Source organism: Tasmannia lanceolata, unplaced genomic scaffold (genome assembly GCF_043159265.1).
Source record: "Tasmannia lanceolata isolate RefF3 unplaced genomic scaffold, GAP_Taslan_0.1 ptg000015l, whole genome shotgun sequence".
In the NCBI taxonomy this organism is placed as follows: domain Eukaryota; kingdom Viridiplantae; phylum Streptophyta; class Magnoliopsida; order Canellales; family Winteraceae; genus Tasmannia; species Tasmannia lanceolata.
In genome coordinates, this window is record NW_027518692.1 from 64,021,519 (window position 1) to 64,038,665 (window position 17,147).

The 17,147-nt window shown below is 39.8% G+C and overlaps 1 protein-coding gene across 1 annotated transcript in view; it reads left to right on the top strand.

Annotated features, from left to right (window-relative positions):
• The window catches only part of LOC143893015 (beta-galactosidase 6-like), a 36,225-nt gene that overhangs the window by 3,226 nt on the left and 15,852 nt on the right, over positions 1 to 17,147 (top strand). Inside the window, exons 7-13 of the mRNA XM_077397944.1 lie at positions 133 to 221; positions 338 to 443; positions 547 to 634; positions 2,539 to 2,657; positions 5,946 to 6,110; positions 9,028 to 9,227; positions 9,842 to 9,948. Coding sequence (XP_077254059.1) covers positions 133 to 221; positions 338 to 443; positions 547 to 634; positions 2,539 to 2,657; positions 5,946 to 6,110; positions 9,028 to 9,227; positions 9,842 to 9,948 — 874 coding nt within the window. The remainder of the gene's footprint in view (positions 1 to 132; positions 222 to 337; positions 444 to 546; positions 635 to 2,538; positions 2,658 to 5,945; positions 6,111 to 9,027; positions 9,228 to 9,841; positions 9,949 to 17,147) is intronic.

A 17,147-nucleotide genomic window follows, 5' to 3' on the forward strand; every position in this document is an offset into this window, starting at 1 on the left:
TTTTGGCTCTTTTTAATTAAGTAATCTTGATATATTATCTTTCAATTTATCTTCTTTTTATTTGCCATTTGGTTTGAAAGGGCATCTAACGTAGTATATTCTCTGATTAAGAGTTATAATTTTGCAATGCAGATCAATACTTGCAATGGGTTCTACTGTGATCAGTTTACCCCAAATTCCCCTTCCAAGCCCAAAATGTGGACAGAAAACTATAGTGGATGGTAACAATTTATTATTGATCAATGTAGTTATGGGCGTTTTGAAAAGATTGTGAAATATATTGTATGTAGTGCAGCAAGGAATTGGTTAGCATTTCCAACCTTTTCTGATGTTACAGGTTCCTATCTTTCGGCTACGCCATCCCATTCAGGCCTGTTGAGGACCTTGCCTTTTCTGTTGCACGTTTTTTTGAAACAGGTGGCACTTTTCAGAACTACTACATGGTAAACCCTTGCCAACCTATGATTCTTCTATTATCACTTATCACTTCGCATTGTTATGAGTAAATGATCTATATGTCATATTTAAAGCAATATAATGTTGCAGTATTTTGGAGGGACTAATTTTGGACGGACAGCCGGAGGTCCTTTGATTGCAACAAGCTACGATTACGATGCTCCAATTGATGAATATGGTACTCTCCAATAATCATTATATGATAAAGATGAACCTTTCCCTGAACATCCTGAGCCACTAGGATTTTAGTTCTATATTGCTGCTTATTTTATTCACCAATATTCATATTATCTCTCTGACGATTAATATGATGCCTGCTGGAGTAAAGAGTAAAGGGTCAGCTGCATTGAGTTGGTCAATTACTAGATAAACGTCTATTGAGAGAATATTATCATGATGCCTAAATACAGAAGCAAAAACTAAAGCAAGTTGCTTCAGCCAGTTGGGATTGAACTAGTGGCACCATAATTGACGGAGCCACTATTCACAGGGCATGTGGTGTGACCTAAAATCTCATGCTGTTCAATAACTTGGTTTCATACCCAAACTGCAAATGAACCTTAATGAATTGTCAGTCACCAGCAACCCATCTAAGTTACTGCTTAGATATATTGCCAGGAACAAGGTTTGGTGGAAAGATCGAGGTTGCTTAAGACACTAGCCACAGGTGAAGTGGACCATTATGTAAAATAGTTAATGATTCCACACCGGAATGAAAAGAACCCAAGATTTCTAACATGTTCATATTCATATCCCTACAGCCATCTAACTTTTGTTTATTAGCAGTTGGTGAGGCACTTCTACAATTATACGAGTTCAGTCTACTAAAAGCGACTGAAGCCTCAATATCTGTTTAATAAGGTTATATGGATTGTTCATGTAAACTTGTTGCTGGGTGAGAGGGCAAGTGTTTCTTAGTAAGCCTAGGACTTACATAGAGCTATGTTGTCAATATACTACAGAAACCCCTACTGAACTCAACTCAACTCAACTCAACTCAACTCAACTAAGCCTTTGTCCCAAACTAGTTGGGGTCGGCTAATGAATCCTTCAGAAAATTTTCATGAAGAAGGTGAAAGGGTCTACCCAGCTCAAATTGACTAAGTCTAATCCTGACACTAGTTGGGTTCGTCTACATGGATCATTTTCTTCCATTCTCTCCTATACTACTGAACCCCTGACTCTCAAAATATGTTACTTAAAAAGTTTGGTAGGGGTTGGGGATAATCTTGCAGATCTTGATAGTAGTAGAAAAAGAATGTCTCATCCAATTTACTGGAGTCACTGGACACACATTTTTAAGTTCAAGCCTACATGGCTACATCCCAATAAACCTTTTCATGCTTCACATCACATGTATCTGTTTGTGTCTCACCAGCATGTCTTTGATTGCTCGCCTTTTAACTATGTATTTAGGCACTGGAGTTGAGTGCAATGTATACCGGAAGGTGCATTTGCTCTTACTGTTGATAACCCATGTTTGGCATATTGAAGTGTACATTTTCTTAGTAAGCCAAGGTTGCAAGCCCAGCTTCATAGATCCCTGATTCCTTCTAGTTGAGACTGAATCTCTAATTATTTATGCGATTCCATGTCTTGTTGTTTTTCTAATCATTGTGAACTGTTCAAAAATTTTTGGGGATTGTAACATGAACTGGTTATGTTCTCACTGCCAGACTTTATATCCACAAATTATGAGCATTATTATTTCGAGAGGAGCATCCCTTGGTAGAGACCCATTTTGATGTTTATACAATATGGTGCTGATTTATTAATTTCTGCCATTTTAAATGCTTAGATTATTCTTATAAATTATTATCGTTATTATTAAATGATTGTGGTGCTGTTTCCATTATTTATATTTTGTACGCCCCTAAATGTGGATAGTTTCTGATGCATTTTTACTGATGAGTTAGATTCATTTCAGTTTCTTCGTTTTACTACAGCTAAAATAGTTATTCGAGAAACAATTTGAAGCCAAAATTTCGGTAAAATAAACAAATGATTGATGGAGACTTTATTCTGAAAACATTTATGAATTATCTGCATAAGCCTTTTCTTTACAATAACTGTTTCATGCAGGATTTATTAGGCAGCCAAAATGGGGCCACCTACGTGACTTACACAAGGCGATAAAACAATGTGAACCATATTTGGTCCATTCAGATCCAACTTACGTACCATTGGGACCGAAGTTAGAGGTATGCAAGTAGGCCAATTGTATGGAAGCAACACTCTCTTTGAGGCAAAGATTTGAGATATAATTTTGATGTGGTTAACTATTAATAAACCTTGAGGAATCATTTCCATTTAAATGTATATGTTCTGCAAAATTAGATGGAGATGAGAACTATGGTTAAATATAAGTAATTGAATACATGTTCCTCAAAAAAAAAAAAAAAAAAAAATTGAATACGAGCAAAAATGTGGCGGTGGAATGAGGAGGTCCAAAAAACGATTAGGTCTAAAAGGGAGTATTATAAATGTTTGCATACGTGTAGAAATGAAGAGAACATCGAGAAGTATAAATTGGCTAGAAAAGAAGCTAAGAAGACAATAAGGGAAGCTACAGGCAAGGCCTATGAGGATTTGTACCACAGGTTACGGACGAAAGAGGGTGAAAAAGATGTTTACAAGCTTTCTAAGATGAGAGAAAGGAAGAGCCTGGATTTGTACCACAGGTTAAGGACAAAAGAGGGTGAAAAAGATGTTTACAAGCTTGCTAAGATGAGAGAAAGGAAGAGCAGAGACTTAAATCATATAAAATGCATTAAAGACGAGAATAAAAGATTGTTATTAAAAGAAAACGAGGAGAGGTGGAGAAATTACTTCGATAAGTTGTTTAATGGAGTACCCGTAGCGAATTTGGGAGAACTTGATGACACTTTTTATGATACAAACCAGAGGTTTTTTCGTAGAATCCAAACATCAGAGGTAAGCATAGCTATGAAAAAGATGAAATTAGGTAAGGCTATGGGGCCTGACGGTATTCCTATTGAGACCTGGAGATGCTTGGGTGATGTTGTTTGGTTTGGTTAAGTAGATTATTTAACAATATTTTGAAGACTAAAAAGATGCCTGATGAGTGTAGTACCTATTTATAAGAATAAAGGGGATATTCAGAGTTGCACAAATTACCGGGGAACTAAGCTAATGAGTCACACCATGAAGCTTTGAGAGAGGGTAATTGAGCATAGATTAAACAAAGAGACTAAGGTGTCAGAGAATCAGTTTGGCTTCATGCTAGGACGACCGACTATGGAAGCTATCTTCTTGATTAGGCGGTTAATGGAGAGTGTTAAAGTATAAATGATTAATAATGCCTTTCTCTAACAGCTTAAGCTTTTGGAGAAGTTGGTAGTTTCACATGGTATCAGAGCAAATGCCTAGGTTCAAACCTCCTTGATAGCAAAAATCCACATGCAATGGCCAAAACCAAAAAAGGGGCCACATGTGCTACGTGTAGGCCAACCCAAAGAAAGAGGGGCCACACGTGAGGGGGAGTGTTAAAGTATAAATGATTAATAACGCCTTTCTCCAACAGCTTAAGCTTTTGGAGAAGTTGGTAGTTTCACAGAGAGATTTAGAGAAAATAAAAAGGACCTTCATATGGTTTTAATTGATTTGAGAAAGCGTATGATAGGGTTCCTAAGAGTATTATGTGGTGGGTCCTTGAAAGGAAAAAAGTGCCTACTAAATATGTTGATATAATTAAGGATATGTACGGTAGAGCAGTAACTAGTGTCAGAACTACGGATAGCACATTTAATGAATTTCCAGTTACAATAGGACTGCACCAAGGATCAGCTCTAAGCCCACGCTAGTTATGGATGAACTTACAGATGGTATCTAGGACGAGGTGCCGGGGTGACTTAGCTGGACTAAGATAGAGTATATGGAGTGCAACTTTAGTAATGTAAGGAGGCGGGGCGAGGATGTAATAAATATGATTGGACACGAGGTACCTAAGAGGGATATCTTTCACTATCTTGGTTCAATCCTACATTAAGGAAGGGGAGATTGAGGATGTTAACCACATAATAAGAGTAGGTTGCTTGAAGTGGAAGCATGCTTCAGGAGTTTTGTGCGATCGTAAAATACCTACCAAGTTGAAGGGAAAGTTTTATAAGAAAGTTGTGAGGCCAGCCATGCTGTACGGCTCAGAATGTTGGGCCACCAAGAAGCAGCATGTCCATACTATGAGTGTAGTGGAGATGCGAATGCTTAGATGGATGTGCGGCCACACAAGGTTAGATCGAATTAAAAATGAAGACATTCGTAAAAAGGTGGGGGTGGTACCAATTGAGGAGAAGATGAGAGAGCACCGCTTAAGATGGTTTGGGCATATCCAATGGAGGCCTTTGAATGCTCCAGTGAGAAGAAGGGACTCGTGCCAAGTTGATGGAGTAAAAAGACGTAGGGGCAGACCGAAAACAACTTGGGTAGAAACAGTGAGGAAAGACTTGAGGGCTAGGAACATAACAGAGAACATGACCTTGGAAATGATAGAATAGAAGAAAATGATCCATGTAGACGAACCTAACTAGTGTCAGGATTAGACCTAGTCAATTTGAGCCGGGTAGATCCTTTCACCTTCTTCATGAAAATTTTCTAAAGGATTCATTAGCCGACACCAACTAGTTTGGGACAAAGGCTTAGTTGAGTTGAGTTGAGTTTATGTAGGTCTTGGTTATCCTGTGTTCAAATATAGGTCTTGCTGCCATGGTTCAGGGTTTTGGGTGCCAAGTTGCAGTGGTCTAGTTTTTCAGCATTATAAGTTTGCATTTACCATTTCTTCATTTTGTTGGCATTTTCTTTCCATTTTCATGTGTAATCCTAGGAGAACTCTAATGAAATGCTAACAACATTTTCTTTCCATTAGCAAAAATCTTTTTGGCCTTTCGTGCTTTTGATGGCCCTAGTAAATTGTGAGCAAACATAGATCCTAAAATTTGCATTTCACCTAAATTCAATTGTCACATATAAGAAATGCGTACTTGCATGTATCACATACAAACTCAAATAGGTCCAAAGGCAATAGATTCTGGACATCTTTGGGTGATCTGATCACACTCATTTGGTAGGGCAGCAGGGTTTATTTTCCTGTGGAACTATTGCGCTGTCATCCGTGATTCTACGTCCACTAATGAAGGCTAATATCCTGCCTTGGTTTTGTGCGAGTAAAGAACATGGATGCATGTAGGTGAAACCTGACTTCCATGTTGATGTGGCATCTAATTTCTATGGAAGGTCAATGTATGAGCATGTGCAGTTTATTGCATGATAGTATTTCAAATCAAAGATCGTAATTTTGTGATAATTTTGTTCATCATATGCAGTCATTGTTTGAATATGTATATGGAATGCTTCCTGCGAGTACACTATTTCAACTACCAAACCATTGTTCTGTGGATGTGTCACTTCTTTGTTCTGGCGTCTACTTCTTTGTTTTCTTTATCAATGCAAAATCTTCTTTCTTTGCATGCTAGGCACACGTTTACTACAAAGGCTCTGAGGGTTGTGCAGCATTTCTTGCTAATGTTGATGATAAAATGGATATGAATGTTACATTTAATGGAAATTCATACAACCTTCCTGCTTGGTCGGTGAGCATTCTTCCAGACTGCAAGAATGTCATTTTTAACACTGCAAAGGTATGATTTCCAATCATATGCTTCTATTACATCCCTACTGCCTTATAATTTTGATGTGCGTTATATTTCATTTAAAACTATATATTGTATAAATATTCTAAATGTACACTTCATATTGTAGCTAATAACTCGTCATTGAAACAACCAAAAGAAATGAAGTCGCATCTAATCCATTAATTGCGTGAATGAGTATCAAGATAGTAGAAACCAAACAATATTTAAGATCCTTCTTTAATTTCATTTTTCCTGAATCGATTGAATTCTCATACCTGAACAATTTGTGAAATTTCCCGCAATCAAGTGAAGTACTTAATCTCTATCATATTCCCAGCAAGGCATACCTCACTTCAGATGTACCCTGAAGTAATACATGTCCTAACTTTTTTGCACTCATACCAAAATATCACAATCCAATTAAATGGATCTTGAAAAAAGAATGATATATAGATGTAGATTCCTTTCCTTTCAGCCAGAATGAGAAAAATGTTTCTATACCGGTGTGGAAACTGGGACAAAATTCTTAACAAAAGGAGCTGCCCAGTTTGCAGTTAGTAGAGAAGAAATATTGGAGATTTTGGTCTCTTCATCTTCTGTGTAGTTATGCCTTTCAAATTTGAATGAGGATCCTATTTTTCCTGCTTATTCCCAAACAATAGGCATAAATGCAACTCGATCTCTGATCTGGAGGTGCACTTACCCTTGTTTCAGGGGTGATCGGTCCACAAACAAGACATCCTAATAGCGTACCAAGCTATTTTCATGTTGTTCCATCATGTTCTATTTATTATTATATTATTTTAAAATTTATATTTTCGGTGTATTTTTCATAGAAGAGTTAAATGTCCTTAAGGGCCTATGTGGTAAAAAAAAACTATCAACCTGGGGTGGGGGTTCTTAAACCTAGCTAAACCTCTCTTCTTGTCGAACTTTAAATGGATAACTTGATATTGATGGATGCTTATGTATGTTTGTTGATTTAGACTTTTATATTGATGGATGCTTATGTTTGTGTTGTGTTTTTGACTTTTTAGCTTTCTAAATTTTAATTTGAGTTTGCTTTAAAAAAATTAATATTTTTGCCTGTGACTTTTCTGAAATGGAACACTAGAGAATGGGGAGAAAACGTAAAAATTACATTCTGAACTAAGCACGAAATTGTTAAGAATAGCACGTAAGCATACATGGTAGTATATTGTAATGTCATTAATGAAAATTCAGTAATTAGTTTTACTTGTATTAAGGTTTTAATTATTATCTCAATACATTCAAACCCCATGAATTGGTGTGTTCTTCGCTAGCTTTCTTTCATCCTCTGTCTCTCTTTCCCTCAATCCATTACAGATTCATGCAGGATTAACATGGTATCAAAGCCTAGGCTATCAAGATCTAAAGTAAATATCCATTCAATTCAGTAGGGCTATTCTCCTACAGCTCGAGTCCCTAGCTTCCTCTGTTATTTCTTTTTTTTCCAATTCTAAATACTAATTCTTTGCATTTACATTCTGTTCAAAATCCAAGCTGTCCACCCATTTTCCTATTCCGGGAACTTGCTTTTCTATTACCATCTTTTATCTATTTGAAATCTTACCAAAACATCTACCTTCCTCCATTGGAAACCTTCGCCGATATCCCATTAGAAACACTTGCTGCTCCATATTCTCCATCTCAATATTTTCTTAGAAAACCCTATTTGTTCTTTTCAAAACTGTCCAAGAGCATAAGAGACCCATCTATGGGCTTAAGCAAGCCTCAAATCTTGGTTTGACAAGCTGAATATGATTTTTATGCAAAAGGATACATGATTATATGTGACACTTCACCATTATTCAAACATACTAAGTCAGTTACCATTCTCATACTAGGGTATGCTCATGACATTATTATCATTGTTAACGACGGTGCACAATTTAAAAGGTGAAAGGCGGCACAAATCTTCTAAATGGGATAGGTGAGTGGCCCTCAAATGCACAAAAAGTATGGTGGGAGCACTCTAGTACTTGACTTCTACTAGGCCAGACACCAATTATGTGGTGGCTCAGGTTTGTCAATTGATGGTCCAATGCAAGAACACTTGCACGCTGCAAAAGAGAATCAAAAGTAAGCTTGAAGGCGGCCAAAGTAAGCTTGAAGGCTACCAAAACATCATGCTAAAGTTAATAGTGGGCCCTCTAGAGATCCGTTCCTCACAAAAATTGGCAGTCTGGTTCATTATGTTTAATGGGGATTTTAATGAATTTTATTTAATTTTTAGGCAAAGCTTAAGTATATTTTGGTGGGCCTTATAAAATGAAAACTGAAGGAAAATGATATGGAGACCGAGATTAGGACCTAGCAGAGGACCTGCAATGAGAATACGCCATCTGTTCAATAAAAATTTACTTTTTGATGATTTGCCTAAAATTAAGGGGTGGCTCACGTCACTTGTGATGTTGTGGCATGATTCAATTTGCTAGGTCCCCTTTTAGGTCCTATTCTCGGTTTCCCTAGTATTACTCACACATGAATAGCATTTTTAGGATAACAACATATATAATGTTTTAGTTTTTTTTATTTTGGGCTGCTCTAAATAGAGAGTAGACCTTAGGCTAATTTAAGGGTTAAAATTAATCCTTACCAATGGTTAGGATTTAATTGGTGATTAAAGGTGTTTTGGGCCTATATATGAAATTTTGATGTACTTTCAGGAGGTCAATGAATAGTTATTTTCTCTTTTGGGTTTTCCCCATCTTTGACCATGTTCTGGTCAAATCTGTCATCATTTTATCTCTCTAGCATTGTTTCTTCAATTCCTGATTCTCCCGTATGCAATAAAAATTCTATGTCAATGACATGGTAGTGCTGTCAATTTTAATAGATCTTTTATGCTCTGAATTTTTGTATCTAATCCTTTTACTTGCATTTTCTATCCTGATTGAAGGTTGTTTCACAAAAAATTCTTGGGGATCTTTCATATGGAAGCACAACCATTATGAAGGAGAACCTATTTGCTACATCAACATGGAATTGGTATAAAGAACAGATGGGAATTTGGAGCAACAACTCATTTACCGCATCAGTGTTGTTGGAGCAGATAAATACCACAAAGGATACTAGTGATTATTTGTGGTATACAGTAAGGTATAAGAGCATTGGCCTCTAAAATTTTTCTTAAATTGTTTGATTCTGAATTCTGATGGTCTAGAATTTATAGTTAGTAAATTCCCATGATACGTTTAAAACTACAAAGAAAACAGAGAAGCTTATGTACAAGAGTGTTGATGCAGGTGAACTTCTCCAACTTATGTCTGTTGTTTTAGTCGGAAACATAATCACATCAAACTTTTGAAGAAATGCATTTTCTTTTGAAGCAATTGCATCATCTCATAATTAAAAAAGTTTGATCATCAATATTTTTACCGTGTTAGTGAAAGATTTCTGAACAAATATTTGCCTTCTCTCCCTTGTCTGGGAATTCATATTATTCTTGTATGTCTGAGAATTGAACCTTATTTTCTTTTACTTAGAAGTTCAATAACTACACAGATTTTCAACTATGGTTTGGTGGTAATTCATCATCTTTACCATGCAGTGTTAACATATGGATTAATATATAGCAACTCCATGCAAGGATCCTACCAAGCTCATCAAAATTTCATATTTTTTGGTATTTTAATCTTGAAAGTGGATGATTAACTCATACTTCAATATAATTTCGAGAACCTCATTTTGGTTGTGCTTCGGTACTTTGACAGTATTGATGTGAATGAGAAACTTTCCCCCAACAAAGAGAAGGAAGTATTTCTACTTGTGGAGAGTTTGGGACACGCAGCTCTTATCTTTGTAAACAAAAGGCTTGTAGGTATGTATCAAGCCAATAATGGTATAGTTTAATGTGCTACTGCAAAGCCTTCTTTTCTTCTTTGGATATTATTTTGTGGGTTCTCGTTTGCTAGTCTGCATCCACTTCCATATAACCATTCTTCATTAGCCCCTTTTTTAAAGGATAAAATGGGCTATTATTAAGAGATTCACTACAACTTAGTGACTGAGCTGTTCATGAAAAAAAGAAGAGACAATCTAACACTAATGCGAGACAATCTATCACTAATACGAAACATTCTTCATTAACCATTGTTTGAAGTATGTGTATGTAGTGTATATGTGTCTAAGGGCACTTTTGTCATTGTACTCTTTTTCACCTTTATATAAATACATAAGTGGGGGCGCTATCTCAAGTCACTCTTTCCTCTCATTCTTCTCTCAACATGGTATCAGAGCCCTAGGGTTTTGATCCCCTAGGGACCACCATTATTCACCCTCCTTCTTCTTCTATCCTAAAACCCTAACCCTAACCCTATCCACCTCGCTCCTCCATCTCTCCTCCACCTTGTCGTCTCTCCCTCTCACTCATTGCAGCCCCTCATCCGCCCTCCTCAACCCCTCGCCCCTCCTCCCAAGCCCCACCAGACCCTTGCCTCTCCTCTTAGACCCATCCGACCCTCTCCCACCCCCTCTCCCCTCCTCCCAAGCCCCTCCTCTGTCCTCCTCCATCAGCACCTCCTCGACCCTTCTTCCCCTTGACTGACCCCCTACGACCCTTCTCCTCCACCGTACTCTCCTTACCTACCTACCCTCTCTTTTACCCTCCATATCTAACCATTTTTTCCTTCTATGGCTTGGCTCATCTGTTGGAATCCTAATATTCTCTCTCTCTCTCTCTCTCTCTCTCTCTCTCTCTCTCTCTCTCACACACACACACACACACACACACACAGCATGTGCTAATTTCTCTCCATCCTCTTCATCTCCTTTTCCGCGGCTCCAGTACTTGCGAATTCGCCTTTCGTCAAATCTTCCCTCTTTGTCTCATGTCTACCTCCCTTAACTCTCTTCTCAGGAGCCGCGGTATGCCTTATGGCCTCTTCAGATTCCCTTTTCTTCTCTTTGTTTCCTTCTCTTTTCCTTGGTTTTTCTTGCCCTCTATCTTGCTATTAAAGGTGCACGCTACATGTTTGCTAAAATGTCAGAGTGAGGTGTTGTTCCTTCGATTTGTGTACTAGCCTCTACTCTTCCTGGCTTGTTGTCCTATGTCTCGTTCTACTATATCTCTTCATTGGGACCGCGGTATCATGCCCGGGCTTGTCTTGTGAGTCTTCCTCTCGCTATTGTTTCTTCTCTCCCGTTGTCGTGGTGCGGGTGTCTTTCTCCTTTTTTTCTCTATCGTCATGGCCCCTCCTATTAGTTCGACTCGTACCATCGGATCGCCTCCTCCACCCTCGGATACCTTCTCTTGTTATCCCTCTCCTGTGGCTGCTCCTTTCCCACCGATGACTTCCGTTCCCCTTGACGGGTCCATTCTATTCCTCACCGGGGTCCTCCCTTCGGTTGATCTTTCTATTCTTGGCGTGTATGTTGGTGATTGCTTCTTCCTCCATTGGACCAGTCCTTGTCTCCAGGGCTGACTATGATGAGTTTCTGCGTCTCAATGCGCAGCGCTAGGCCCTATTGCCCCTTTTGCAGAGCCCAATAGCTCTCTTGTTTCGCTTCTTACTACCTCTGGCTCTTGGATTATTGATTCTGGGGCTTCCAACCATATGACGGTGACCCCGCTTCCCTTCACTCGTTTAAGCCTCTTCAGCTCGCTTCTACTGTAACCTTGGCCGATAGGACCACTGCACCCATCTCTGGTATTGGCACTGTTTCCCCTCACTCTGGTTTTACCTTGTCCTCGGTACTTTGTGTTCCTAAGTTTCCTTTTAATGTACTGTCTGTGAACCAAATTACCCAGAGTCATAACTGTTCTGTCTCCTTCTTCCCCTCCCATTGTGTCTTTCAGGTTCTTTCGACTGGAAAGACAATTGCTTGAGGCCGTGTGGTCAATGGTCTATATTACCTTGACTGTGACCCTCCTCGTGCCGTCTTGCTAGTTCTGTTGATACCTATCAATGGCATTGCCTCCTCGGCCATTCCTCCCATCAGAGACTTCAGCAATCCTCTATTCTTTCTGGTCATATTCAGTTCTTTCAGTGCGAGGCCTGTGAGCTTGGGAAGCACCATCGTACTTCCTTCCCGTCTAGGGTAGTTTGCCGCGTCTCGAGTCCATTTGAGTTAGTACATTCTGATGTCTGGGGTCCTTCCCGGGCTATGTCGGCGTTATCCATCATTCCTCTTGTGCATACACCTTGGTGTAGCCAAGCGGAAACTCCGGTCCTTGCTTGATATAGCCCCACTTTTTTCTTCCAAATGCGGGTTCCTCAAGCCTATTTGAGCGGTGCCATCCTTACCGCCAAATTCTTGGCTAATCGGTTTCCCTCCTCCGTCCTTTATGGTAAATCTCATTTTTCGATCTTAAATCCTCACCGTGATCCCTTTCCTCTTACCCCACGGGTCTTTGGTTGTGTTTGCTTTGTTCACACCCTTACCCCATATCTGGATAAATTGGATCCTTGGGCGGAGCGCTGTGTCTTTCTGGGCTACTCACGTACACAGAATGATTATCGGTGTTATAGTCACCGACTTCGCCGGCTCCTTGTTTCCGCAGACATCACTTTATACGAGTCTACCTCCTTTATTGCTCTTGCTGAGAGGAGTCCCATTATTTCCGCTCATCAGCTTCCTATTTCTCTTCCTGTCCTCCCTGACTCTGTTGAGCCCATATCCTCTCCATGGACGACGACTTCAGATCCTTCTCCTGCTCCTCTGGATGTCTATCAGCGACGTCGGCGACCGGATGTTCCTCCTGCTCCTACGCCTGAGGCCGCGTCTTTTCAGCCGGGGGTACTGGGTCCTTCATCTTAGGCCCCTCCCCTTCCCTCTTATGATGTTCCCGTCGACTCCCCTATTGCTTCCTGTACCTGTTCTCGTTCTACTGCCCATCATATTTCTCATTTTGTGTCTTATGACCATCTTACTCCTGTCTTTCATAGCTTTGTCTCCTCCTTGTCTTCTGTTTCCTTGTCATAGTCCGTCGACGAGGCCTTGCTCATCCTGGCTCGCGCGTTACTGCGAACCTTGAGATAGGTGTCCTTCAGACCAATCAGACTTGGGATTTGGTCTCTCTTCCTTTCGACACTCATCCAGTGGGGTGTCACTGGGTTTTCTTCGTCAAGTACTTTCTAGATGGCACGGTTGAGCCCCTAAAGGCGCGCTTAGTTGCGAAGGGGTATACGCAGACATTTAGGGTCGACTAGATTGAGGCCTTCTCTTATGTCGCGAAAATTCCCTGAGTTCGTGTGTTGATTTCCTTGGCGGTCAACCATGGGTGGCCCCTATATCAGCTCGATGTGAAGAACGCCTTTCTTCACAGTGACCTCACTGAGAAGGTGTACATGGGGCAACCTCCTGGGTATGTTGCTCAGGGGAGAGGTCCTTCTCAATGTGTCGCTTGCAGAAATCTCTCTATGGCCTAAAACAATCTCCACGAGCATGGTTTAGGAGATTCAGTTATGCTGTCATGCGGTTTGGCATGAAACAATGTGCGATTGATCATTCCTTCTTTAGCCATTAGTCTGCTGCTGCTGGGTGTGTTCTTCTGATAGTATACGTTGATGTCATTATTATTACAGGGAGTGACACAGTTGGCATACATAAGTTGAAAGCCTTTCTTCAAAAAGAATTCTCCACAAAAGACCTTGGGTATCTTCGATATTTCTTGGGGATTGCCCCATAGACCCAAATACAAACTTGTTCTTGGAGGTCCCTGGCAGGTACCAACAGCTAGGTGGGAAGCTTATATACCTCACAGTCACTTGCCTAGATATTTCATATGCAATGAGGGTTGTTAGCTAGTTCATGAGTGCTCCTCGTTCCCCTCACTTAGCAGCTGTCATTCAGATTCTTCGATATTTTGAAGGCACTCTAGGGAAAGGACTGCTTTTCAAGAGACATGGCCATATGAGGATAGATGGGTTTTGTGATGCTGATCGAGTAGGGTCACCGACTGATAGATGATCCACGGCTGAGGATTGTACCTTTGTTGGAGGTAATTTAGTATCCTGGAGCAGTAAGAAGCAAAATTTTGTATCACAGTCAAGTGTCGAAGTCGAATACCAAGCTATGTCACACATTGGTAGTGAGCTTATCTGGCTGCGCTCTCTTCTAGCTGAGATTGGATTCCCATCATCGTCACCAACTTAGTTGTATTGCGACAACAAAGCTGCGATTCATATTGTTACCAATCCAAGTCTTTCATGAGCGTACTGAACACATAGAGGTGGACTGCCATTTCATACGGCATAGAATCCAATAGGGAGAGATATACACTACTTTTACTCGATCTGCAGATCAGCTAGCTGATGCTCTTACCAAGCCTTTGAGTAGAGCTAAACCGAGTGATATTTGTAACAAGCTAGGAATGCATGACATATACATTCCAGCTTGAGGGGAAATGTTAGAAGTATGTGTATGTAGTGTATATGTGCCTAAGGGCACTTTTGTCATCGTACTCTTTTTCACCTTTATATAAATACACAAGTGAGGGGGAGCTATCTCAACTCATTCTCTCCTCTCACTCTTTCCTCATTCTTCTCTCTTTCTCTTCTCTCAACAGCCATAATGTTTGTGTTGGCAATAACTGCCCAATAGCTCAAGGCAAAACTACTACTACTAAAACAAAGTCACCCCAACAACTCAAGGCAAAATTACTACTTCTAAAACAAAGTCATGGGTCATCTTTTCATTCCCTTATTTATAGAGCCACTTGGGAACTTTCTTTTACACCTTTTTTTTTCTTTGAGAAAGTGAAGTGTTTAGCATATGAAACTAAGCATTACAGAGGAATCCCCTAAGACAGGGGTGACTATTTACCTCCTTATATATACAAGAAAATTAATGACTCACAATCTTAGAAAGAAGTGCTGCTTCCCTTTAGTATAGAGATAAATTTTCAGTACGTCATGATTTTCTACTGGTAAGCAATGGAAAAGAAAGCTCCATCCTCTTGTTCTAAAAGGGAAATCCCCGAGTAGATAAATGTTCTTTCTTTAGCTGTGAATATCAAATATTCCAAATTCTCTATCCCAAGATCACCTTTTGTATTTGATTATGTACTTTCTTGAATTGGAGGAGATATGCTGGGTCTCTTTGTCTTCATCCCTTCCACACCACAAAGAAAAGATAAATAATGCCTTTCTTCAACAGCTTAAGCTTTTGGAGAAGTTGGTAAGTTAACATGGTATCAGAGCCAAAGTTCTCGAGTTCAAACCTCCCGGATAGCAAAAATCCACATGCAATGGTCGGTCGAAAGTGGGACCACATGTGCCATGTGTTTGCCAAGTGGGCTACACGTGCGGGGGAGTGTTAAAGTATAAAAGATAAATAACGCCTTTCTCCAACAGCTTAAGCTTTTGGAGAAGTTGGTAAGTTAACATTTAAAATAGAGATTTTCTATTAATCTATGTTGATTACAATTAACAATAACTAGTGCTTAAATAAGCACTTGGAGATAAACATGAGAGATAAAGATAAGAAGATCCTCCTAATCTAAACCAACTTCCCTAATCTACCACATCCTAATCTAAACCAACTTCCCTAATCTACCACCAATTAAGATGATAAACAGTCATATCTTACTGATATGATATGAAATCTTAACACGCCCCCTCAAACGTATATTGATTGAAAATCTATATACGTTTGCCTACAATAAAAGTCCCCAAACAATGACAATAAAATGCCCCCAACACACTCAAGTGGAATATTGTTGAGTCTTCTAGTGTAATGCACACCAAGTTGATGAAGGTCTATTAACGCCGACTGATGCTTCTTGCCGATGTCCATAGATTCCGGTTGTCGAAATGAAGTCGCTTGCAAGACGAGCGACGAAGATAGACTCAAGGCCTTGATGGGCGAGCCTATATGAAACGGGTCACCATAGACCAATGCCAAAATTGGCGAGAATGAGCCCAATGGGCAAGAAAACTCTCTCAGGCCCGCACTGCAAGGGTCCAAGGCATACACCTCAATGGACTGAAGCACCTCAACTGAGTAGAGTAGCTACTATTTCAGGCACGCACCCCAAGGGTCCAAGGCATATACCTCAACGGGTTGAAGCACCTCAACTGAAATAGTTTGGAAAAAAAATGGAAGAAAAAGAAGAACGACAACTAGCGGCTTAAGGAAAACAATTAGTGGCAAACATCAAAGAACTAACGAAACCTTGAGATATTAGATAGTGTGCAAAATATAGAGGTGTAAGTATCAATAATCAATGGCAACTAGAAAGGACAAAGAAGGGTTTAAGAATATCTCCTTGGTTTGCACTGGCAAAAGTAAAGAAAAGTGTTAGGCATAAAATAACGAGGAATGTATTATGGGGATACAGAGGAAGGGGAAATGCTAATGTCTAACCCAGTTTTAGTCTTTCAACAGTCTCCACACATTCCCATGCCATGGCATGCCATGCCTAGTTAAGGTGGCACCCTTCCATCATTGCATCAGTCTTTCCATCATGCCTGATAGCTTTGCAAGAGAAAGAACTCATCCAGACAAAGAACTCATCCATGAATGAAGAGATAAAAGATGATATGCATGTCAATCAAGATCGTCGAAGGAGGTGCCACTCCGCTCCACAAGGCAGAAGCAAAAGCTGTTGATATTGGTTGATCTTAGATGAAAAGGCAAATCGAGCTACACTATGAATGATACTTTGCAATGGAATAAATGCATATCAGATAAAGGGTTACCATCATTGGTTGGGCGGACGGCTGATTATATTGGCTGTCCGCTGGAGAACAACATGCGTGCGTTGTGATCAGCACTGCGAGGTCCGATCGACCCGCTCTGATACCATGTAAAATAGAGATTTTCTATTAATCTATGTTGATTACAATTAACAATAACTAGTGCTTAAATAAGCACTTGGAGATAAACATGAGAGATAAAGATAAGAAGATCATCCTAATCTAAACCAACTTCCCTAATCTACCATATCCTAATCTAAACCAACTTCCCTAATCTACCACATCCTAATCTAAACCAACTTCCCTAATCTACCACATCCTAATCTAAACCAACTTCCCTAATCTACCACCAATTAAGATGATAAACGGTCATATCTTA